General features: G+C 39.6%; 1 protein-coding gene across 10 annotated transcripts in view; it reads right to left on the bottom strand.

The window, feature by feature from the left end:
- The window catches only part of LRBA (LPS responsive beige-like anchor protein), a 593,124-nt gene that overhangs the window by 385,408 nt on the left and 188,233 nt on the right, over positions 1 to 19,483 (bottom strand). For all 10 annotated transcript variants that reach the window (XM_059697845.1, XM_059697843.1, XM_059697844.1 and 7 more), the window contains one exon: positions 7,811 to 7,875. In XM_059697845.1, the coding sequence (XP_059553828.1) occupies positions 7,811 to 7,875 (65 nt within the window). The remainder of the gene's footprint in view (positions 1 to 7,810; positions 7,876 to 19,483) is intronic.

Raw genomic sequence — 19,483 nt, 5'->3', positions numbered from 1 at the left:
TACCTGTGGTGGACACTCTTGGTATACCCCTTTGTGGGCTTTGTGCACAGTCTTGTTGTAGTTAAGCCTTGATTGCTGTTTGTATCACTGGGAAGAATTGACCTCCAGGCCAATTGGCTGTGAGGACCAGTTGTGTCTACAATGGGAGAACTTCTGTGCTGGAGACAGCCTTATGGGGCAGGACTTGCTTCAGTGGGGCTTTGGCACTCACTAAGCCTGCCCCCTGCATGTGTCTCTTACGAATGTGAAGAGTTGTCATCTGAATGGTCTCACTCTGACCACTGAGTACACGGGCTCTCAGATCTTCAAGGAGTGCAAAGTCATCCACTGCCTAAGGCCCCCCAGCAGAAGCTATGGAGAGATCTGCAGATTCCTCCTCTTTGTTTGGGGTTTGGAGGTGCCCAGATGAGGTGCAGCTGTGCAGCAATGCAGGCTGCTGTTGAGCCTTTGGCCTTCTTTTGAAAGCTCTGGGGTTCTCTGACCCAGCTACAGTGTGACAGGTTTTTAGGCAGAGAAAGGCCAGGCCATTCATATGCAAAAGCCGCTGCACACGGTTGGGGTGGGTTTGTAAAACTACAACTAAAAGACGAAACGGATATCATCCAAAACCACAGGAAGGCTGGCTGAGTGGAAATTCTACAACTAGAAGGAAAGAAAAAAGTGCATTGAGTCTGGTAGGAGGTGCAGAGGTGTGGAACTATGGAGGTACGGAGGCACGTGCCAAAGGGCTGGCAGCTGGGTATGCTGGTGTCTTTTTCAATCAGGAGGGGGATACAAGCTCCCGAGTGCTCTGAACTCCAGTTCCGGGTGAGAATCTTGGGACCCAGACTCATATGGAGAGAAACTGGACTATCTGACATCGGGCCGGAACGTGAGGGCGGCTTTCTCGCAGAGGTGCTTGCAGCGGTCATTGTTCCTGCACAGGGCCGTAGGACACAGAGACCCTGGAACATCTCCGAGGCAGAGGAGACTAGCAGCCATTGCAGTTTGCTCTGCCCTGATGATTCTCTGAGACCCCGCCCCACCCAATTTACGATGATAATGTTTTAATTATCATAAAACAAAATTATGAACCAGAAAAACAATGTTCTTGCTATAAAAATGTGAAAATTTAATTTTTTGACAAATCTGTTATATGTCTATGTAGTTCTGTCTTGGCAGAAATTGTCAGTCTATGTAGTTACTTCTATCTTGGTAAAAATTGTCAAAGAAATACTACATGTTTATGTCATTGATTACTGATTATTTTATTTCTATACATAATGTTTGCATGACAATATCAATAACTGAACTAAACAAATATCAAAACACTATTTACAAAAAAGTATCTTATCAATTAAACAGGTAAGTTAAGAGAAACATTTCTATCAAATAACAATTACTTATGTCTGACCTAAGTAATTGTTTTGCTAACGATACCCATCAAATCCAATAAACCTTATGCTGTAGTCTCAGTCTGTAGAGGTCTTTATGTTATTTACACTAATAAAACATTAATCAAGGACCACATTTATAGCAACTCCTCTATAAATGAGGTCATGGCAGGTCAGACTTACATAATAAGAAAAAAAAAGGCTGGTCTCTGCAGTGAAAAGAAAACTCCTTATTACTTATTCTTCTAGCCCATGGGATTAAGTCCAGTAGCTGAATACTGCAAACTACTTCACTAATACATCCATCGCTATGTAAACTCATTTAACCTCAATATATTGGATATTTATAAAATGCAAGCCAAATCCACTGATTTAAAAAATAAATCGCTAAACTGTTTCTTTAAAATATAGTCTATCCTCGAGAGAGATAATGAAAATTCCAGACACTGCCTCCACTATTTCACTAATGGATGTTAGTTTTCTTTCCACCACTATTTATTTCTTACATTTACTTAAAAGACAAAGGCTAAGTACTTTCTATAGGCTAAGCGTTAAAATAAAGAAGACAGTTTCTAACCACAGGAGGATAACAAATCCACACAAAGTAAGCACTGGTAAGAAAACAGAAAAAGAGTATTAGCAAACCTATAATCACAGATGACATTAAAACAGGTTATTCAAATAATTGTTTCCCCAATAAGAATCAGCTATACTGGATAAGGATATTTGAGAATACCATAAGAGAATTCATTCCTTCACAAAATACGAAAATATTTTATCGTAAAATATTTGTTCTATGTATATGTATTTTCTTTCCTCTTGGTAAAAATCCTCAAAGAAATACCATGACTACTGTGAAGATTATCTGTATAAAGTAAGGTTGTGTTTAAGAAAGCATGTTATTTACATAAAAATAACAATAATTGAAATCAAAACTATAAATACAATGCACTTAGAGACACAATAACATCAACTAAACACAAATACTTACTGAATTTACAAGGCACTTCTACTGGACCCATGGATATAACCACAAATAAGAGACAGAGCGATTGCCATTACAGAACATAAATATACAATTTACAGGAGGAGAGAGACAATCAAAATAAACATGAAAGGAGAGTAAGAGGGAAAAATGTTTTAAGATATGAGGTAAAAGTACCCTGGTAACAGGTTTCAGGAAAAACTCAGGAGGTGACATCTGAACTGGGACTTTAGCGAGAATGAACCAGACATGAAGAGATTTGAAGGTGGATCTTCTAGCTATGGTAGAAGTCAACAAATCAACCCTCAGAAAAACTGAAGAATAGCAATCATTTCAGGGTTCTGAAATTTGACCAAAGGCAAACAACAAAATCTATAATAATTATATTCATGGAAGTATGCTAAATACTGAGTAAGAACAAATAGTCTATAGCAATCTTTTTTGGGAAAGCCCTATGCAAACACCACAGACTGTGGCTACACATAGAAATCACCAACTTCACTAACGGACAGCTGACCTGGTTTGGAAGAAAAGGCAAAAAATGCAAGCTAATCTAAAAACAGGGAAAGCCTATCACTCTCCTAATCTGTGATTATATTTGCAGTTAGGGTGAATAGGAGACAGAACAACCCAGAAACTGAAGAGGGAGATACTAAAAAATGAAATAGCCATAGCTATATATTACATATATCAAATAGCTGAATAAGAATTTCACACATGGGTGACTGTCTGGGTTCCTGAGCACATATACAGACTTGGAGTGGGGGGGGGGGGGGGGGGGTGTCAAACAGCAGGAAATAATCGTTACAACAGAAGAAAACTACCCCAAATTTGAATGTGTTGTCATCTACCAGCTACACAAGGCCAAAGATGTAACTAAAATATCTGACCAGTCTGACCTCTAACCTGCAGAGAAAAGGATAGCCCTAAAAAAGCAAGACTAAAAACTAAAACTAAGAAATCTTGGAAGAACTTAACAGCACCATACCACAACAGAGACAAATTTTGCAAATTAAGTCAAACAAGTAACTTTTAAAAATCAACAAACAAAACCATATCCAACAACTATTTTTAAAAAATTATAGCCCTAGCTGGTTTGGCTCAGTGGATAGAGCATCGGCCTGCGGATTGAAGGGTCCCGGGTTTGATTCCGGCCAAGGGCACATGCCTGGGTTGCGGGCTTGATCCCCAGTGTGGGGTGTGCAGGAGGAAGCAATGATTCTCTCTCATCATTGATGTTTCTATCTCTCTCCTTCCCTCTCCCTTCCTCTCTAAAATCAATAAAAAAATAATAAAATTTAAAAAATTATATACTATAACCAAGGAATTATCCTAGGTATGCAAAGCTGGCACAATATTTCAAAATTAATTAACATAATACATCACACATCAACAACTCCACAGAAAAATCACATAATCATATCAATAGATACAAAAAAGCATTTGACAAAATCCAACATACATTCATGATAAAAACTCTAAGAACAGAGGAAACATCTTCAACTTGATCATATAATAAAAGGCTAATATGCAAATTGTCCCCTTGACCGGGAGTTTTACTGGGAGTTTGACCAGGGGGCGAGGCCAACCGGCAAACTGCCAGAGGCACCTCCCCCCTGGCTGGCCGGCCCAATCGGCCCCGATCGGGGCAGGCCAGCCGGACCCACCTGTGCACGAATTCATGCACCAAGGCCTCTAGTACCTACCATAAAACCCACAACTAATACCACAGTCAATGATAAGGAACTCAAAACTTTCCCATCAAGATCAGTACAAGATAAGGATGTCCCTTCCTACTATTCCTTGTCAACATTATAGAAGTTATAGCTAAAGAGCTAAGAAAGTAAATGACATATATGTTGGGATAAAAGACATAAGATGTCTTTGTTCACAGATGACATAATTGCCTATAAGGAAAATCCAAAACAGTCAACAAAGGAAAGTCATGGAATTAATTGACTATTATAGCCAGGTTGTAGCATACAAAGTTAATATGCAAAAAGTCAATTGCTCTCATATATATACCAACAATGAACAAGTGGAATTTGTAATAAACACACAATACCATTTTTATTAGCATCCCCAAAACAAGACAAAATTAGCTATAACAAAATATGTACAAGATCTATATGAAGAAAATTATAAAACTCAGATAAATAATATTAAAGAATTAAATAAATGGAGAAATATCCCATGTTGATAGATAGGAAGACTCAATATTGTCAAGATGTCAGTTCATCCTACCTTGGTCTATAGATTCAATACAATCCCATTTAAAATCCCAGCAATATATCAACAAATATCAACAAACTGATTTTATACTTTATAGGAAGCAAAAGGTACAGAATAGACAACACAATATTGGAGGAAAAGAACAATGTTGGAGGACTAACACTACCTGACATCAAGACTATAATAAAACCACAGAAATCAAGACAGTGTGGTTTATAATGGTGAAAGAATAGACAAACAGATCAATGGTACAGAATAAAGAGCCAATAAATAAACCCACATAAATATAGTCAACTGATCTTTGGCAATGGAAGAGCAAAGGCAATCAAACAAACCAATCACACTCTTGTCAATTAATAGTGCTGGAACAACTGGACATCCACATCCAAAAAAATGACTCTAGACATAGCACTTATAGCCTGCACAAAAATTAACTCAAAATGGATCTCAGAAAAAATTGAAAATAAAACACTATAAAACTCCTAGAAAATAACATAGGAGAAAACCCAGATGACCTAGGTATGGCAGTGACTTTTTAAAAACAGAACCAAAGGCATGATCCACAAAAGAAATAATGGATGAGCTAAATGTCCTTATGATTAAAAACTACTGCTCTACAAAAGATAATGTCAAGAGAATTAGAAGACATAGGAATATTTTTGCAAAAGACATCTGATAAAGGACTATTATCTAAAATATAAAAAAGAAGAAAAAAAAATATATAAAAAAGAAATGTTGAAACTCAACAGTAAGAAAACACCCAATTAAAAAATTGAGCAAAGACTTTTTCAGACACCTCACCATAGAGGATATACAGATGACAAATTGCAAATGGAAAGATGCTCTATATCACATGTTAGAGAAATACAAATTAAAACAATAATAATATATCAGTATACATCTATTACAATAGTGAAAATCTACTAATTCCACTAATAGTTTCAAAAAGAATAAATACATAGACATAAGTTCTTAAGTATCATGTCTGTAGAATAAAACTTTGCTAATTAATTATAGATCTAAGTACATGAAGCAACAGCTAGGAGTCATGACTTAAAAGCCTCAAAATGGTTAAAATGTGAATTATCCACAAATTAATCTATAAAGTTTATGCAATCCCCATCACAATCCCAAAGACTTTTTATAGATACTAACAAGCTGATTCAAAATTTATATGGGAATGTAAATGACTTAACCTCTTACCTAATAATAGACCAACATGTAAATTGACTGTCCCTCCACTACACTCACCAGTCAATCATGAGAGTATGCAAATTAACCCAACAAAGATGGCAGTTAATTTGCATACGTAGGCGCGAAGTGGCAAAGCGAAGACTGAAGGCTTCGGACAGAGCAGGGAAGGCCTGGGTCCTGGGAGCCGGAGGAAAACCGGTGCTGGCAGCCAGGGGAAGGGAAGGCCTATTGCACGAATCTCTTTGTGCAATGGGCCTCTAGTAGTCAAAATAATTTTCAAGAGGAACATAAAAGACTTAGCCTACCCAATTTTAAAACATATTACAAAGTCACAATAATAAAGAAAGTATGGTATTGGCATAAAGACAGAAAAAGAAATCAAAAGAAAGGAACTGAAAGTACAGAAATAAATCCCGTATATTTATGGTCAATTGATTTTCAATAAAAGAGATGACAATTCACTGGGGGAAAAGGTGACCTTTTCAACAAATGGTGCATAGATAATCAGATATCTACAGGAAAAAGTGAACTTAGACCTTTATTTCACATCATGCAAAAAATAAACTCAAAATGAATCACAGACCTAATGTAGAGACTAAACTATAACATTTCTAGAAAATGAATATAGTCTTTCTAGGAAAAAAATATATATTCAGGACCTTGTATTAAGCTAAGATTTCCTGAATTTTCCTACAAAAGTGTAATTCATTAATGAAAAAATAGGTAAATTTTACTTCATCAAAATTTTAAAATTTTGCTCTTCAATGAAAATGAAACTTGATCCCTCTTCCTTATGATCAGATCATGACATAATAGAGATAATATGGACTGTGGAGAGTGGCCACAGCATTCAGACAGGATCAAGCCTTGGAATGACTTGTGGCAAAGCCACATACAAGTCCCAGCTTGGAGGGCAAAGTCCTCCTAGCACAATTATAGCCAAAAGGCTATGGTTGTAAGCTTGACCTTATAGTCCGACCCTGCAGGCCTAGGTAGCTAACAGATGTGGGCTGCAGGGGTGGGTGCAGCAAGTGCTGCCTAAACAAAGCTTGATAAAGTTCAAAGAATGGCATCAACAGGAAAGAAGCAGATTTGAAACTCGCAAGAAAATTGGAAACATCTTGCCCTTGTTTTGCTTTGTGTGATCTGACTATAGGCAGTCCTCAGGTTACATTGGACTCAACATACGTCATTTCATGGTTATGTCGCCATCTTCCATTTATTTATAAAAAAAATTTAAAAAGTTCTGTCATTTCCATGTATGTACATAAGTGATTTATGTTTTTTTGTTATTTATTTACCACAAGTAAAGGTCAGGAGTTGTTATCTTTTAAATTTTTTTTATTGTTTCACTTCATTACTGCTGCATATGTGCTCCATGTGAGTGGCATAGGTGCTAATGTTGGTGAGTTCTGACTTATGCAGAAAATCACATTATGTCACACTGTAGGAACAGATCTCCAACGTAACCCGAGGACCTACTGTATAAAATAAAGCTTTGGCTTACAGGCTATGTCACTGTTTCCTCATCCAGGCACAGTGATCCACCTGGTCCCAACTGTATTCTCTTGTTTGTTTCTTTAATCCTTCACCACCCCTCCTCAGGTTCACCCTGGCCGTGCTGGACACGGTTCAATGGACATCTTAGTCTAATTATTGTTTTTATAGATATAATAAAACTTAATGGGAAACCCAAATAAGCTTCAGTTTCCTTATATCTGCTAATAGAATCATCAGTTTACTTTTGCCAAACTCAGCTTTACTTAATGAAAAAATAAGACCAAAAATGAGAGCGTGAGGGAGAGAGAGAGAGAGAGAAAAAAAATAAGATCAGAACTTTATCAGTAAGATGCAACCATGAAGAAAACCATAAAATGATTATATATTGGCATATTTTTAATAATTACTACCTTCTACTTTACTGACTGCAAAAACAAAAAAATATAGTACCAAAAAATTACCACTTTCTATGGCAGACGTAGAGTAATATTTTAAAGTAAAATATAATAGATATAAAGTAGATTACCTTCCTTCATTGACGAGTTCAATAAAAGCCAGGCCTGCATTCTTCTGAATAGAATTCTGCCACTCCTAAAAAATAGCAGAAAATAGCTAAACAAATTTCACTCAGTAAATTATTTCTTAAAAACAACAATTATAAAAAAATCACACATTTCAATTTCATACCTTAAATTTAAAGGAAAGGTTGTGTTAAACATGCTACCTATGCAATGGAACCCCATGAACACATGAACAGTTGACATTAAAAAGGAAAATAAATGAGTTAGCAAAAATTTGATTCTATATAAACAAAAAAAGCCTATCTACAGTTATTTTGCCCTTTTCGTTCTATAACATGATATATCACTAATTTAACTTAAATCATTGGGAGTTGGGAAGGAAGAAAGGAAGACAGCAAAGACAACCAAAGACAGAGATTTTTGGTTTTGCTCTTTAAGAAAAAAGATGCATCACCCCAAATGAGGGAAACACATAGTTAAGTAGTAAATAAACACAACAAATAGTAGTAAATAAACATAAAGGAAAACTGATGAGTAATGATTGAGAAAGAGGCAAGAAAAATTCATGAATTTGGCTAGACAACTGTGAGCTAGAAAACTATAGTTACTAGCCTATAAATTAGCAAAAGATAATCTAAATCTATTATCTATATTCTATATGAATAAGTTATTCATTAAAAAGCCTAGGGGGGAAATCAACCAGTAGAATGTGTACAAATAAATTTTTCTAATTCTTATATCAAAACACATAAAATAAATGTTAATAAAACCAGGGTAGGCCTACCTGAATTGAAATATGGATTTGAGAAATACCAATGCATGTACGTGTATGTCTCAAGAGATACATGCATGTATATATATATTTTTCCAGTTCTGGAAAAATATACAGAATCTTTGTTTCTTAACACTAAGGAGGCACTTATAATCTACCTACATGATCTCCCTTAATTGATCTTTTTCTGTTCTTTTACCAGGCTCAAAACAAAAAACAATGTTGGGCTACTTACCATTGCAACCATAAACTATATTCACATTTTCTGAATATAATACCTTTAAGATTTTAAAATTCCATGTCATTTCACCTGCCAATGACTACTTTGTTTCATGCCAAAATCCTTCTTTTTCCTCCCCGGCCTTATCCTTTCTTTTCTACATTCTCTTTTTTATCTCCAACTTTGCATTACAGTACTTCCTTGTATGTTCTGAAAACCCAAAGGTGACTCTGGGGACTAAAATGGCTAGAAGCCCCAATTTTGTTACAGGATACCAGTTCATGAATAATGTCAGTAAGAACACACTAACAGAGTGGTTCTCAATCTTCTGGCCCTTTAAATACAGTTCCTCATGTTATGACCCAACCATAAAATTATTTTCGTTGTTACTTCATAACTGTAATGTTGCTACTATTATGAATCGTAATGTAAATATCTGATATGCAGGATGGTCTTAGGCGACCCCTGTAAAAGGGTCGTTTGACCCCCACAGGGGTCGCAACCCACAGGTTGAGAACCGCTGCACTTACAGAACATATACAGTAGAATGGAAATTAAATACAAAGTCAGTTAGACATTTGAGAGTAGTGATTGGCTAGACCTGGGCGAGAAGATAAAGCAATGTGTTTTGGAAAAAGGGTAACCCCATGGAAGTAATGAGATCTATGTTCTCAAACTGATTTGGACATGAAGAGGATACATCCGTGGACACAATTTCACTTTACATATCTCTGTCTTAGATTCTCCCTTAAAATTTTCTTCAAGCTATATTACTCTGTGATTCAATAGCATACAGACATTTAGAAATTAGTGACTCATGAAGTTTACAATATTCACAATTCACAATTATCACCCAACTGAAACAACAAAGAGAGGTCTTATATTTCTGAGATAAAGCAAGTCAAGAATACTAGATAGAAATACCTATTTAAAAGCCTTTTCTTTCTTCTTACAAAAATGAAATAGATAATACAAAAGAAAGCAATAGAATTCCATAAAGGAGTATATCCCTGAGAGAAGACCATGTGTCACTCCCTCCCCATCCTATCTAATAAAAGAGAAACATGGTAATTAGCGTACGACCGCTACCCTTCCCATTGGCTAATCAGGGAAATATGCAAATTAACTGCCAGCCAAGATGGCGGGCCGGCAGACAGGCAGCTTGAAACTAACATGAAGCTTGCTTGCTTCAGTGACGGAGAACTCCAACATTTCCCACCTGCCTTGCCGGCCTCTGACCCTGCAGTTTGAAACATTGTAAAAAATATAGAAGCTAAACAAAACCCCAGAAACCTGCTTTCAGCGAGCCGGGATCTCAGAGCTGGAGTTATACATTGTTTCTATTATAGAACCCAAACAAACCAGATACCTGCTTTCACCAGCAGAGGCCTAAGAGCTGGAGCCAGAGCTAAAGCTGGCCCAGAATCAAAAAAAAAAAAGAAAAAAAGGAGGAGTTGGGAGCTTCAGCCCTCAGCCCCTCACCCAGGCTGGCCAGGCACCCCAGGACCCCCACCCTGAAGGGTGTGTGACCAGCTGCAAACAGCCATCATACCCTCACCCAGGCTGGCCAGGCACCCCAGTGGGGACCCCCACCCTGATCCGGGACACCCTTCAGGGCAAACCAGCCAGCCCCACCCATGCACCAGGCCTCTATCCTATATAGTAAAAGGGTAATATGCCTCCCAGCACCGGGATCAGCGTGACAGGGGGCAGCTCCCCAACCCCCTGATCGCCCTGCGTCTCTGTGTGTGACAGGGTGCGGCGCCCCAACCCCTTGATCGGCCCTGCTCTGTGTGTGACAGGGTGCGGCACCCCAACCCACCCGCCACCCATGGGCCCTGCTCTGTGTGTGATGGGGTAGAGCCATAACCTCCCCATCGGCCCTGCCCTGAGTGTGAGAGTGGCGGCACCCCTACCCCCTGATCGGCCCTGCTCTGTGGGTGATAAAGGGCGGCGCCCCAACGCCCTGATCCGCCCTGCTCTGTGTGTGACAGGGAGCGGTGCCCCAACTCCCCTATCGGCCCTACTCAGTGAGTGACAGGGGAGAGCTCCTCAACCCCCTGATGGGCCCTGCTCTGGGCATGACAGGGGGAGCTCCCCAACCGCCTGATGGGCCCTGCTCTGTGCGTGACAGGGGGGAGCTCCCCAAACGCCTGATGGGCCCTGCTCTGTGCGTGACAGGGGGCAGCTCCCCAACCCCCTGATCGCCCTGCGTCTCTGTGTGTGACAGGGTGCGGCGCCCCAACCCCTTGATCGGCCCTGCTCTGTGTGTGACAGGGTGCGGCACCCCAACCCCCCCCCCCACCCATGGGCCCTGCTCTGTGTGTGATGGGGTAGAGCCATAACCTCCCCATCGGCCCTGCCCTGAGTGTGAGAGTGGCGGCACCCCTACCCCCTGATCGGCCCTGCTCTGTGGGTGATAAAGGGCGGCGCCCCAACCCCCTGATCCGCCCTGCTCTGTGTGTGACAGGGAGCGGTGCCCCAACTCCCCTATCGGCCCTACTCAGTGAGTGACAGGGGAGAGCTCCTCAACCCCCTGATGGGCCCTGCTCTGTACATGACAGGGGGAGCTCCCCAACCACCTGATGGGCCCTGCTCTGTGCGTGACAGGGGGGAGCTCCCCAACCCCCCTGATGGGCCCTGCTCTGTGCATGACAGGGGGGAGCTCCCCAACCCCCTGATCGACCCTGCTCTGTGCGTGACAGGGTAAGGAGCCCCAACCCCCCGATGGGCCCTACTCTGTGCGTGACAGGGGGCAGCGCCCCAACCCCCGGATTTTCCCTCCTCTGTGCATGACGGGGTGGCATCGCAACCTCCCCATCGACCCTGCCTTGAGAGTGACAGGGGGTGGCGCCCCAATTCCCCAATCGGCCCTGCTCTGAGCCCGACCAGGGGCTGCACCTAGGGATTGTGCCTGCCCTCTGCCACCCGGGAGCAGGCCTAAACCAGCAGGGAATTATCTCCCGAGGGGTCCCAGACTGTGAGAGGGCACAGGCCAGGCTGAGGGACTCCCCCTTCCCCCCGAGTGCACAAATTTTTGTGCACCGGGCCTCTAGTTTTTTAATAAGGAAGAAGGAGAGAGAGAGAGAAAAAATAAAGCAGAAACTGCAGGTTAACTTTTTGGATGCTGATGCAGATGATCCCACACCTCACTTCACCAAGTCTCAAAGAGTTGCCTAAACATAGTAATGCACAGGGATTGGAAAGAGACACAGATGTAATGATAAAGGGACCTAAAAGAGCCTTGAATATAAAAAATTCTCATGTTCTTGGAAGAGTCAGAAAATTACTCTAGACAGATGTACAAGTAGCTGAGGCTTTGAGGGCACAAGGTGAACATACCTGTGACCTCTGTTGATAGACAGCAGGGAATCAAGGGATGATGACAACTCAAGGGATGCCACAGTCAAGGCAGCACATACTGATTGAGCACCAGATTATGATGAGGCAAGACCTTAAACTGACTGAGTTCTCATTAAGATCACTTACTGGAAGGAAAATCTCAAAATGGAAATTAACTTTAATAGAAAGATATTTTTCTTGCTAGAAAAAAGGAAATAAAAAAGGCAAATGGATATCCTATAATTCTTAAATCACACATTTCATATTTAACAGATTCACTAATATTATTTTTCTCAAATCAGTTTTGTTTGATCTAAAACTCCAACAGGTGAGGCTTTTTACTACCTAAGTCATATAAAATTCAAAACTTTACTCTATAGGGAAAAAATATGTAACAGTAGAGAGACCAAAATTTAATAGACATGTAAATACCGATTTGATTTTCATTTATCTATACAAACTGACATTTACTTATAATGTAAAATCAGGAAGTGTAACACTTAAATTTCACAACGATTTAAAACAATGATTTAGGACAGATATAAAACTAGTTCAAGTTAGTATAACTATAAAAAATTTGCAATCTAAAAATTTGTATGCTCTTAACTTCGTATGTCACACAAAATATTTTAACTGAAAAACAAATTAGACATGAAGGGACAAATAAAAGTGGAAGAGTCCAATTTGTTATCAAAGCTCAGAAACAAAAATTTACTACTAATAATACATTAAGCTTCTTGTTTTCCCAAGCATCATGTATAACCCCACAATTGTTAACTTATAGTATCTAGCATCTAATCACCTGGAGAAAAACTTTTCCCTAGCTAAAAAAAAAATAAGACAAAATGAGAAATGAAGTGAAAATACAAATCTTACTTACACTTTTGGGTATGGGGACAAAAATCTCACAGTTCTTAAAGATACTAGTGAATTTTAATTTGTCTATAATTCATTCATAATTATAAATTATTAACATTTAATAAGATGTCACATTTCAGGTATATAAAGACATGCTGATAAGAATTAAAAACACAGACAAAAAGAAACTGAAGCCCATGCGAATATAAAATTAATTTTTGTAATAAACTCAGCTGTTAGTCAAAGCCAACAAGTTTTCACCATACTAAAACACTATCCACAATCCTTAAGGAAGTTGCCAAAACTAGAAAGATGACTCAATCGTGCTATCCTACAGCATTTTTCTCCTCTTTTAAGATAATTATCAAAGAAGGCGTTAGTCTAAACAATTTTATAAACCACAGCTCAATATAACCTTTAGTGAGTTTTAATAGTTGAAAGAAAAGCTTAATGGTTATCGTCTTTCATGATCATTGCAATATTTCATCACAGTATTTACAATTATATAGTGATGCAAAATGCATAGTACCTTTAAAAGTCTTGGTTATTCTTTTTCCCAGAGGTATTGGTGAAAAACACGTTAAAAGCCTCAAATCCAACCACTAATGCAACTAAGTAATTTCAAAACACATTTCAGCACTTTGGAGAGGAAGGACTCAAAACATAACATCTGAGTCAATAATTTCAGACTTGTTCTAAGCTGTATTTAATTGACCATCATTTCCTATAGCCATGATTGTTGACTAGACAATTTTTACTAAAATATACTCTTAGCTTACTAATGTTCTTAAGTCATACAACAACAATAAGATAGTATATATTAGTAAAATTATTAAATAAACAAAGTTCCACCAAATTTCAAATATGTGGCTTTGGTGGTAAAAGTCTGATTGTTTGGAGGAAAAAAATAAACTTCATTAGCAAAATAAGTCTATTACCCCCCAACCACCACCACCATCATCAACAGTCAAATACAGAGAAAAGGGTACCAATTAAAATGCTATAATTAATTTATATTCATATTTAATTCTAACATCCTTAAAATAAATGAGAGAATAACCTCTGACATATTTTAGTGTACTGAATGCACTTAATAAATTTACCTAAATTTTAAAAACAATTCCCAGTATTATCATGCTACAAAGCAAATAAAATTCAGCCACAGAATGACAAGATAGACTACATATACTCCATCTTGCCATCTTTTATTTTGGAGGTGGGTTTCAAGCCGTAAATGTTGACAGTAAATATAGTATCAATTTTTATTATGGTGGGTTAGATAGTCACCAAACTATCTTTTACTCTTTAAAAAAGGAATACAGCAGGTGACTGCAGGTTAAACCTAGCAAAAACCAAGGACAAAGATTGTAGAAAGGAAACAACAGTTTAAGAGAGAAAGTAAAAAATTTCTCTACAACCTGGAGAAAAATAAACTTGAGGAAGTAAACCAATGCTTGTTTCAGAACCCTAGAAAGGCCAGGAACAGAATGCATTGGATACATAGGAGCATGGTTGAGGGACAGTGATGAAAATAATTTAAATGACTGAAAGTTGGTGTAAAAAATAGAATCCCAGATCCTTTCCTCATAGTGTATGGCCATACCCACCATGGGAAAAGATTGAAACTTTACTTGCCAGATAAATAAACTTCTAGACACTATAAAAAGCCTTAATAAAGGCTATAATAAAACTAGAGGCCCGGTGCACAAATATTTGTGCACTCGAGGGGGTGGGAGGCCCCTCAGCCCGGCCTGTGCCCTCTCGCAGTCTGGGACCCCTCTGGAGATAACGACCTGCTGGCTTAGGCCTGCTCCCGGGTGGCAGAGGGCAGGCTCAATCCCTAGGTGCAGCCCCTGGTTGGGCTCAGAGCAGGGCCGATTGGGGAGTTGGGGCACCACCCCCTGTTATACACAGAGCAGGGCAATCGGGAGGTTTTGATTCCACCCTCAGTCACGCTCAGGGTAGGGCCTATTGGGGGGTTGGGGCACCATCCCCTGTCACACTCAAGGCAGGGTCAATGGGGAGGTTGTGGCGCCACCCCCTGTCACACACAGAGCAGGGCCAATCAGGGGGTTGGGGCATTTCCCCCTGTCACTCACAGAGCAGGGCCCATCAGGAGGGTTGGGGCTCTGTACCCTGTCACGCACAGAGCAGGGCCAATCAGGGGGTTGGGGTGCAGCCCCCTGTCACGCACAGAGCAGGGCCTATCAGGGGGTTCGGGCGCCGCCCTCTATCACCCACAGAGCAGGGCCGATCAGGGGGTTGGGGTGCCGCCCTCTATCACCCACAGAGCAGGGCTGATCAGGGGGTTGGGGTGCCGCCACTCTCACACTCAGGGCAGGGCCGATGGGGAGGTTATGGCTCTACCCTGTCACACACAGAGCAGGGCCGATCAGGGGGTTGGGGCGCCGCACCCTGTCACACACAGAGCCGCAGGGCGATCAGGGGGTTTGGGCGCTGCCCCCTGTCACGCTGATCCCGGTGCCAGGAGGCTTCGCGGCTCCGCTGATCCCGGTGCTGGGAGGCATATTACCCTTTTACTATATAGGATAGAGGCCTGGTGCATGGGTGGGTGCTGGCTGGTTTGCCCTGAAGGGTGTCCTGGATCAGGGTGGGGGTCCCCACTGGCGTGCCTGGCCAGCCTGGATGAGGGTATGATGGCTGTTTGCAGCTGGTCACACACCCTTCAGGGTGGGGGTCCCCACTGGAGTGCCTGGCCAGTCTGGGTGAGGAGCTGAGGGCTGTTTTCAGGCTGGGGGTGACAAGCTCCCAACCGCTCCTTTTTTTCTTTTCTTTTTTTTTTTATTCTGGGCCAGCTTTATCTTTGAGGCTTGACTCCAGCTCTTAGGCCTCCGCTGCTGAAAGTAGGTTTCTGGCTTTTGCTTACAATGTTGCGATCTGGCTGGCTGAAGCCAGGCAGGTTTCTGGGGTTTTGTTTACCTTCTATGTTTGTTACATAGTTGCTTGCAGCTCAGAGGCCTGCAGTGGCAGGCGGGGAATGTTGGAGTCCTCTGTCACTGAAGCAAGCAAGCCTCATGTTAGTTTCAAGCTGCCTGGCTGCCTGCCGCCATCTTGGCTGACAGTTAATTTGCATATTGCCCTGATTAGCCAATGGGAAGGGTAGCGGTCGTACGCCAATTACCATGTTTCTCTTTTATTAGATAGGGTAAGATAACATGAAAGTAAACTTACTGAACTATGAGACTCTAAACAAAAATAAGTTTTCTCTAAGAAAAATGAGAAGTCATAAAAAAGTCAAAGTCCATCAATGGCAAAAGAGAGCTTATTCATCACCAGTGGACAACTCCAACAAAGACACATACTCTAGTAGATGTTTCCTTTTGTGCAATACACTTAAATATCACCAGATAGCAAAGTGTCACTAGTCGTTAGAGGAAAGACTCTTTTGTCAATGACATACATACACCAAAAAAAAAAAATAGGGGGGTTGGGTGGGGGGAGAAAAAAACCTCATAAAAAAACAGACACTATTGTTAAGGCAGTAGAGAGAAAGAGATTAAAGAAAAGTATAATTAATAAAATTTTCATGTAAAAAAAAGAAAACCAGGGCAGGGACTTTGTTTTATTCCCTGGTATCTCTATGCTCCTACATCAAAGTTCTCTAGAAAAACAGAACCAATGGGTTAGAGATAGATTTTATTTATTTGAAGGAACTGGCTCACACAGGGTGACAAATTCCAAGATCTGCAGGGTGAGTTGGCAAGCTAGAGAGCCAATGGTATAGTTCTATTCTGAGTCCAAAAGCATAAGAATTAGGAAAACCAATGGCCTACTTCCAGTCTGAAGCCCAATAAGCTCAAACACAGAAAAAGCTCATGTTTCTGTTTGAGTCCAAAGGCAGGAAAGAGCTGATGTCCCAGTTCTAAAGCATTCAAGTAGGTGGAATTCTCTCTTACTTAGAGGATAGTATGCGCCTTTCTGTTCTATCAGGTTCTTCAACTGACTAGATGAGCAGCACCGCACACCTTAGGAGAGCAATTGCTTTATTCGGCCTACTAATTTAAATGTTAATATCACACAGAAACAACCCAGAATCATGTTTGATCATATATGTGGACACACCATGGCTCAGTCAAGTTGACACCTAAAATTAACCATCAAATCTCGCTACTTCACTACTCAAAAACAAAACTCAGAAAACTAAAAAATGCTCTTAAAAATTGAAAGTAGGCCTGGCATTGTGGCTCAGTTATTACAGCTTTGTCCATAAACCAAAAAGTTGTGGGTTCAATCTCTGGTGGGGGCACATATGGAAAGTAACTATCAATGATGTTTCTCTCCCCCTCCCTCCCTTCCTCTCTCTCTAAAATCAATAAAACAAATTTAAAAAAATCAATAAAATATCCTCAGGTAAGATTTAAAAATAACTTAAGAGTATAATATCAAACAAAAATTTTGAAAACCGTATTGGAAGCTGTTAAGAAAACCACTTCAAATAAAAGATAAAAAGATAATAGATGAAAATGGATACCAAAATTAGAAAATTAATCCAGATAGTTTAACATTTAACTAACAAGAGATCTGGAAACAGAAACAAAAAAATAGAGAAAAAGAAATTCCCATATACAAATAAATAATTCAAGTAAATTCCTCTGAACACATGCATTTACTTTTTCAGACTGACAAGGTTTACATAAAATACCAAAGACAGTGCGATTTAAAATATTCACGCATGCCAAGGGACAATCCAGTAACAATATGCACAATTTTTAAAATAATAAAAATACTAAAAAGCTGTCAGAGAGAAAAAAAAATTTGAAGAGATTATAATTTTCAGTCTCTAATACTTATATATCCAAACAAGCTATTAATCAAATATGAAAGTTAAATAAGACATTATCACACAGCAAAATCTAAAATATTCTACCCCTCATGCATTCTTTCTCAAGAAATTACAAAGGATGGGCCTCAATAAAATTAATACAGACATCCAACTATCATCCTCCATCCCTATTCTCCTTTAATGTTCCCATGACATACTTATTACCTCCAGATTTTTTGTCTTTACCTTTGTTTTATTCCTTACTATATTCTCAGTGCTAGAACAGTGACCAGCACATACATAGACAGTGATCAATAAATGCTGAATCAATGTACTTTTTAAAAACTGGACATGATGGGATACAGGAGATACAAATTAAAGCACAAAAAAGGAAAGAAAAAAGTCCAAGGTTGATGATAAAAGAAGCCTCCAGGCCTAAAAAGTAACCAATCCAGAATGAAACAGGATAATAGATAACTCCAGGCACTGTATCTTCAAGAAAAACTATTGAATCAATAAATAGAAGGTTGGGTTTGATCATACTGGTAGAAATTTTAGGAGTCCAGTGAAAAACTTAGCAGCAAATCTGTGGAGGATATAAAATTTTTAAATAAACAAAAGATAGAAAATTATTAATTCTAGGATAAAAATGAAAGAAAAAGACAAACAAGAGGGAGAAAGAAAAGAAGGGAGAAAGGGAGGAAGGGAGGAAGGGGGAAAAGAAGGAGAGGGAAGGGAAGAAGGAAGGAAGGGTAACCATGGTATATTTTGTAGTTCTGCCATGAATACTTACTTACACTGTCACAATAATGTAAATGCTAAATATGGCTTTAACTAAATATTATGATGTAATTGTACTGTACATGAGGGAAGTGTGAAACAGAAAGGGATAGCAATATAAGTACTCAATGGTCCTCTTTCATGAGAGACATTAGACAATGTCCAAAATAGAAAAATCAATAAATAGCTATTGCATCACTTAGAAATATAAGGAAAAACTAGCATAGTCAACAACTAAGAGATTTGAATGTGGTTCCTTTCAGAAAGTATAATCCGGGAAAAGAAAGAAGTTAGGCAGGGAGCTATTATTTTTCAATTTCAGTATTATAAAATTTTTAGATTTGTGAAATAATACATCTCTTCCTTAATAAATCATACAACATATTAAAAATCATATGCTCTAAATGAAGAACAGTAAATGGAAATAAAAACATTTTTCTGACTGTATGATAGCTATTTATCCAAAATTATTCTGAAATCTCTCTGAACAATAGCATAAGCATTCAATTTTCACAAATACTGATAGCAAACCTAGAAAAATATAAATTTATCATGAACTATTAAGAATTTTTCTGGAGAACCAAGATGGCGGCATAGGTTAAAGCCGGAGTTTGCTGCTTTGAACAACTACTTCAAAAGTGAAACTAAAAGACGGAATGGACATCACACAGAACCACAGGAACGCTGGCTGAGTGGAAGTCCTACAACTAGGAGGAAAGAGAAACGCATATGGACACTCAGAGGAGGCGCAGTGCTGAAGTCAAATTCTGAGGTGCGGAGTGCGCGGAGCGGGCTGGCGGCGGAGGGCACGGCTGTTGTTTTCAATCGGGAGGGAGTCGCAGACTCTGAGCTCCAGATACAGGCGAGTCTTTAGGGACCCAGACTCAAACGGGAGAAGCGGGACTGTCTGGCTTCGGTAAGAG

Source organism: Myotis daubentonii, chromosome 5 (genome assembly GCF_963259705.1).
Source record: "Myotis daubentonii chromosome 5, mMyoDau2.1, whole genome shotgun sequence".
Lineage (NCBI taxonomy): Eukaryota > Metazoa > Chordata > Mammalia > Chiroptera > Vespertilionidae > Myotis > Myotis daubentonii.
The sequence above is the reverse complement of the archived record's forward strand: the minus strand, read 5'-3'. Positions and strand labels throughout refer to the sequence as shown.